The sequence below is a fragment of the Planococcus citri genome, chromosome 1 (genome assembly GCF_950023065.1).
Source record: "Planococcus citri chromosome 1, ihPlaCitr1.1, whole genome shotgun sequence".
Classification (NCBI taxonomy): domain Eukaryota; kingdom Metazoa; phylum Arthropoda; class Insecta; order Hemiptera; family Pseudococcidae; genus Planococcus; species Planococcus citri.
Window position 1 is genome coordinate 36364038 of NC_088677.1, and position 7395 is coordinate 36371432.

Here is a 7395-nt window from a genome sequence, read left to right on the forward strand (position 1 = left end):
TAAAGTAATGAAGTCGTATTTCAACACATTAGATAAATATTTATGTGTAAAAAGCAAAACACCGCTATATGCCTACCTGTACCTACTCGTAGCACTGTATATAAATTTGTAAGACTTGAAATTAATTTTGAACTTGAGCGTTTCTGTTAATGATGCTTTATTAAGGTAAGACGCATAGTTAGCAGATGAAAACGAAATAGAAACAAAACAAAAATGTTTAACCATTTGAAAAATACTGCACATTATGTCATTAATGCGATTTCATTCACGCTATATAGATAGAAGGTAATTCTGCGCAAGGTATGTAGATAGATACGTACCTGAGTAATATAAGTGTAGGTACATCTAATCCACCTCCTACAACAAAATGATTTAATATGCTCTCGTTATATACCTACTATCTAAATATACCTATAGAAAAAATGTCCCCTAAATGAATCATTTTGATATTAAAAAAATATATACCTAGTATTTGAATTTTTTGATATCTCTGTTTGATAAACGGTTCACCCTTTGGTGATTTTTGTTCGCAGTCGTTGCGCTAGAACGCGGAACGGTGAGTGGGTAATTTTCACGCACCCTGTAGATGGTTCATATGTAACAAATGATAAACCGCTTTTCCTATATGGTTTATTACATGGCGAGTGTAATTAGAGTCGCGGCGAGAACTTAACGGATTGGCGATAATGATTTTTATCAGTTAATTCCGGCCGACGTCTCTGAACAAGGGCGACAAAGAAAACACCTTTGTTTTTCTGACAGATGTCGGCAGGCGTGTATTACATTTCGGACATTTGTTATATAGCGACTTAGTTTATTCTCTTATTCCCATGAGGAAAAACTTTCGATATGCGGTTCATATACACCAATGTACAATATGAGGGAGGCTGCGAACAAGTGGAGTGTGGTACGATGTGCACAGTGCATGGTGTCTTTTGCGTTTTCGTTTTATTAAAAAAATGATCTGCGCGCGGGATGGAAATTTCTGGGAGTTTTTTTTTCGAAAGACAAATTTTCAAAATTCAGGTTATAGATTTTGCATTTTTGATTTATTAATTATTGATCAAAAATGGATAAAACTGGAAGAAATAATTTTGTGATAAAATATTTTCATAGTACATAATTATCATCTACCTATCTTCTATTATAATTATAAAACCATGCTCGAAATCAATCAAACATGATAAAATTCGAGAAAATTATCACAAACAGTTCCCATCATTTTTCTGCGAACACCAAACATGAGGTTATTTCGATGTAATCCTGTGGAGATATGAATAATTGAGCAGAATTTTTAGCAATACCTGTGTGGATATTACTCTTTCAATTTATCAACTTCCTGAAAACACTCATTTTTGGTGACAAATTAATTTCAACTAGTGAAGCTCCGGGTTTTTTTGTTATCTACATAGTTAGTCATAATCGTCCTCATATTTTACCTTTTATGTACATAGGTAGAGGTACATCAAAATCCAATTTCTGATCTGATAAGTCGTTTATCAGCAATGATAGGATACCTTTGTTAATACATTAAGTATATTCGTTTCAAATTTGATGAAGTGTTGAAATTACGAGTACATGATATTTCATTTTCGAGGTGATCATCTGATTTTTGGCACGTTGTAGCTATTAAAAGTAAGTATATTTTAATTTTCTCAATTGAAATTTTTGTTTGCATGAATTATTATCTAGGATCTTCACCCTAGTAGGTGTTACTATAGATAGGTTTACAAATTTAAATACGAGATGGGTACAGGTAAGGTACCAAAGTATGATTATAAGTGAAGGTTTTCAGAACAACTGCCAGCCAGTCATTTTGATTTTTTTTTACCTTTCCTGAACCTCAAACCTGGGTTTCAAGAAAAGGAAAATGACTCCTCAAGTCACCAATTAATTACATATATTATTAATTGATATAAAAATTTATATTTTGCTAGCCTTTCTCGATAGCTAGGTAGGTATGTATTGGCAATTTTAATGTCAATTTTCACTAGGTATGTATTTTTCAAGTTGTGTAACATGCGCCTAAAAGATCAAAAAAGCGTGTTTCGAAAAAAATCTTATACCTTTGAGACTCCTCTTGGCTCTTTCACTAAACAATTTTTTTGACCACTTTATTTCGATTTACAGTTATTCCAATTTTCAGTCTTATCACGATGATTTTACTTTTTAAACTTTTTTTTATCACCCTGACGAAATTACTATTGTCAATGATTTTTCTTATTTATTATTAGAAAAAGCCTGAAGATTTTTGGTGAAAATTCGTATTCTGCTAAAAAAAATTTGCATGTAGGTAAAAGTGGAAAGTTGAAAAAAATGTTCAATCTTTAAAATTGAAGCTTAAGCAATAGAAATTATTTTATCTTGGATCTCTAGTGACTGGTGTTCATCAACTGCATTTTATTGCGATGCTGAATAATTAAATGAGAAAAAATTGATTAGAGGTCGGTTGGGGCCCCTGACGGATACACCGAATGGAGCCCTCAAAATTTTCCCCCTCTCCCTCAGTTTTTCCTTAGGTTCGGATACTTGAATGCGAGCTGGGAAGTAAAATTTCATCATTTTTTTATGCAGATGAACCAATTTTTCAGCACTTGAAGTTTAAAAAACTGTCAGAAAAAGAAAACAATTTTTGAGGGCGAGAGTTTACAAAAATTTCTGATTCAAGAAGTGGAAGGAAAGTGTTTTTACGTAGCAAGAAATTTCAGTGTACACTCTAGAGTTGGGAAATATGAGGAAATTAACGACTAGAGTTGAGAAGAATCATGAATGCAACCTTCACAAAATATTCATTTTGTGATACCTAATTCACAAGTAGGAAAATTTTGAAAGTCTGGATTCAATCATTTCTTAAAATTTTTCAACTTTCTCAGAATGCTGGGCGGAGAGACAAGCTTTTCCGCTGCCCCCTTCGCTTCGTCCTCGTTCTTAAATTATGAATTTTCAAAGGCTTTTGCCCTCACTTCTCTTCCCCAATAGGGACACACCTTTTCAAATTTTAGATGCCAGGGGTTGACTGCAAATTCAACGTGAAAAAAAAATAAAATACAAATCGAAAAAATCATCAAAGGATGATTCACCACTATTGATATAAAATGCGCAGGCCTATGTTGTCAAGTTAAATCTTAATTTTAAAATGTAAGAAAATTCATGGAAATTTCCACAGCTTTTAATATTGATATTTTTTTTCTATCAGGAAATACCTACACAAATTCAGGAAAAATGTTGGAAAATCCGTGGAAATTGTTATCATTTTTATTCTTGATCGTTTTCCAATGGGGAAATGCGCAAGATTTCAGTCAGTGGCCATCGTTATCTGGATTGGAGGAAGTATTAGATAACAAGCAGAAAAATGTGGAAATACCACCGGAAGCAGTGAATATAACTGGAACTGCTGCACCAGAAAGCAAATCTTTTTGGGTGAAAAATCAAGCAAACTATCAATCTCTTGACAACAACATAGATGAAACATTTGAAAGTGATGACGAGGAGATGAATTTAGAAATCTTGCCAGAAGCGGTAGACTCGAGTACAACTACTTCATCAAGTGATGCATTTATGTGGATGGAAACTGAGGTAAACCAATCTTTTAATAGTAAAATAGATGAAAAATTTGAAAAAGAAAATAAGTATTGGTCGGTTAGCAAAGCACGAAAAGCTATAATAAAACAAGATTGGGATTGCAGATCTCTGAGACATATTATGAAAGCTAGATCTTATAAATTTGAGAATCATACTTACAAGACCACAGGTGAAAAACAAATTGAATTCAATTGGCGAGAAGATGTTAGTGATTTTGGTAGCTGTTTATGCCTAGCAGCAAATGACTTACGTTTAGTCATCATAGAGTTGGCTAAAACACTCAAAGATGGGAATTGGTCAGTTGTTGTTGATGAGGCAAAAAAAGATCCTCACTCTGAAAAGAAAATTAAAACGTACATGAAACGTGCAGAGGACTTCATCAATCTGGTAATTAAATTTGTCGAAAAAACGATACCATTTAACGAGAAAACCAAACAATATGAAATGATGTACAAGTGGAAAAACACATGGAAGAATTGGTTTCAATTGTCAATCACGTTTCCTTGCTTATTGGCTCATTATATGATGGTCCCTTATAAATTACGTGAAATACCATCTAAAAAAATCACAACAAACATATTGAAAATCATTCCAACACCATTTAAAAGTTTATCATACGATCGTGATGGTGCAAATGCAATAGGTATGTTTGGACCATGGCTTATAGCTCAGATCTACCATTTGGGTTGTGAAGAAAAAATATATAAGAAAAACATAATCAATGGTGAAGTGTATGGAAACATTACAAAGGTGATAGCTTTACCTTATAGTGTGGATCGTTTTGCTTTAGGACTTCATCGTGATGGAACATATATATCTCACGAAACGGTTCTTGGCTTTGGGTACCTAAAAATGATATGCTCAAGTGATACCATGTATGCTTACTCATTTGACAAAAACTTGCCTAATAAGTGTACACCACTAAGGCACTGTAGAAGAGTCTTATCACTGCTACTTCACCACAATATTAATCGTGGTCCTCCTGGTATCTTGAGCCGTGGTAACGATTTCTCCTCTGATAGTGAACTGGACGCACCATTGGGTGGTAAAATCATGCCACTTGCTCGAATTTTGCGCATTAATACACCCAAGTGCAGATTTTTCGTGCGAGGCGTGACAGGAGGTCTTGGATTCTTTGAGGCAGATCGCAATAGCAACTTGTATTCCCAGTATTGGGTTCAATCCCGTATACCATACAGCGCCAAATCCAGTGCTCGAATTCCAGATTTCAAATACGCCTATGGTTTGATATTTTCCACAAATCACGATGATTACATTAAACTGAAATCTCGTACAAACACAACTGACATTTATAATTCCACCAAAAATTCCTGGAGCATTGTTGGCAGTTTAGGTCTCACAGAGGAAACTCGGCAAGATTTTCTACTACAAAATTATGAAATACAAGAATATGGCAAATATCGTGTATACGAGTACATTCGTTACTCGCATCGTGATAAAATATACGCGGTCGTAGATTTAGAAATTGATAATCGCAAAGGAGACGAAGAATTGGGTATTCGGTACAGTTTGGTCGACGTAGACCCTCATAAAATTGAACAAACTAAACACGAACTGCAAGTATTGAAAATTTCAGCGGGGAAAATCGCAAGAATGCAGCATATTGTCAACTTGGAGACTTGTACAATCAGGACGATTCTGGAGGAAAAACATCTACGTGATCCAATGTGGCAAGATTTTGATGCTGGGAAGACAGTATTACGTTTGGATGAATTTGAAAACGGTGTTGATAAATGGACTTTGAATACAACAAACAATGTAGTTTCATCGTCTGTATCTGGTATACATTCGTGCGCTGCTCCTCTGCCCAATGAGAAGGAATTTGAGTCGATTCGTGATGGTGAATTTGTCTTTGATGCTGAGGATAGAAACGCGTACGTATATAAGAAAAAGTAGGTTTTCTGAAATTTTTTAAACCTAATTAACAGTCTTATATTTTATTGCTCATATTTTGTGCTCATAGTCAGAGCTCAGTAAAGTTCTAAATGAATGAATTATTTGAAAGTCATTTAAGTTATGTTTTATGTTAGATAATTTTTATAAGCAAATCAAGGTACATAGGTATATGTAGGTATCCCAACAGAAATACAACACTGAAAATTGATTACACTAGGTACCTACCTATTTTTTACCGCCAAAGCTACTTGTTGGAGATTTCAAGAGTGCAGATTTTTGGATTTTCTAGTATTAGAAAATTGAAAATAAAAATGACCCCCTCCCCCATACCTGAAAAACACAGAATCTGAACTGGCAACACGATTTTCGAAAAATTGTGCGTAAATTGTTCAGAGAGGCACGAAGACGATGTATTCCAGTTTACAAGAGTTTAAAATTTATCGCAGATTCCAGAACGGCTTTGTAAATCACTAAAAATCTATTCGGCAGGTCGAACATAGGGCAGATATAAAACAAATCTGAGCTTTTTACCTCAAAAATGGGCCTTGGAATTTTCAAATAAGTATTTACCAAAAATTAAATAAAATAAAATTCAGCGCTAAAAATGTGGCTTAGTGGTGTATTTTTGAATATCCACATCGGTTCAACAATTTTTCCACTAATTGAGATACCTACCTTCTTTGTACCGATATATACAAGGTACCCAGAAATACCGTGAACCCCGAAGAAAGTTTTTTTTATTAAAAATATAGGTTGGCATCGTGAAATATGATGCATATGATTGGTGGAATGTTATCACCTCAGTCTAACACCAATCATGTGCTAATTCATTATCATTCAGTGTGATCAACCGAAAAATTGAACAGATAACTTTTTTAGGGGTTCACAATATTTCTGGGCACCCTGTAGGTACCAAAAATATTTAGTTAAACGTAGGTACCTATTTACTATTTATCCTAATCAAATACAAATAATTATATAAGTGTTTCCCCAAAATATCAAGTGGAAAAATTGTACCAAAAAAATTAACATGAGTAAGTAGGTACCTAATTAAGTATAATTTTTTTTAGAATTGCAGAAAATATGTACTTCAAAAATTTCACATTTTTAAATTATATAATTTCTACCTAGTCAATTTTGTGATGATACGATTTAAGTATAATCATGATCATAACTTTCCAAGAAAGTGAATAGGTACTTATTCAATTGCGTAATAATGCTTATAATTCGTTGACACTTCGGCGAAATAAGATGAATAATTTTTTAGAATTAGGTATAACTTCTTACTGTTTTTTTTTTCAAATTAATTCATTTTTATTAGATCACCTACCTAATTTTTAGAGCTTTTTAGTTGGTATTGGTAATGAATAAAAAATTAGGTAATTCTGGAAATATTTTTGAAAATGATGGCTGAAAAATTAATCTGTGTATTACCTACATTGATTTTTTTGTAGACTAAGTATTAGGTAGAGGGTGATTTAATTTTTTATAAGAGTATGTTTCAAGAAATTGAGTATCTACCTACTTGTACCTATAGGTATGTGTTTTTTTTAAAGCTGTTGTTATTTTTACCAATTATATTAATTTCATTTTGTTTTCTTCAGGATTATGGCTTTTTTTAAAAGTAAATGTCGTAATGTCAAATACTGTTTTTTTTTCAATCTCATCATTTGAAAATGTAACAAATTTACATTTTTTGAAATGTTTTTAGTGAATGGGTACGTTTCAAAATTGTTAAAAAATGATAAAATTCACCATAAAATGATTTTGAGAGGTGGAAATGATAATTCGCACTTTCTAAATGTCAATTGAATTTGTTTCAGAGAAAAATTGGAATAAATTTTGTTGGCAGGTAGGGTAAATTTGAGCGTTTGAGCGAACAGAGATGAGAAAATT

At 33.0% G+C, this 7395-nt stretch overlaps 1 protein-coding gene across 1 annotated transcript; it reads left to right on the top strand.

The window, feature by feature from the left end:
• Positions 1-1524: 1524 nt before the first annotated feature.
• On the top strand, positions 1525-7127 carry LOC135831711 (uncharacterized). Its single transcript, XM_065344399.1, has 2 exons — positions 1525-1635; positions 3197-7127. The coding sequence occupies exon 2, from the start codon at positions 3223-3225 to the stop codon at positions 5497-5499; it is 2277 nt and encodes a 758-aa protein (XP_065200471.1). The 5' UTR covers positions 1525-1635; positions 3197-3222; the 3' UTR covers positions 5500-7127.
• Positions 7128-7395: the final 268 nt, after the last annotated feature.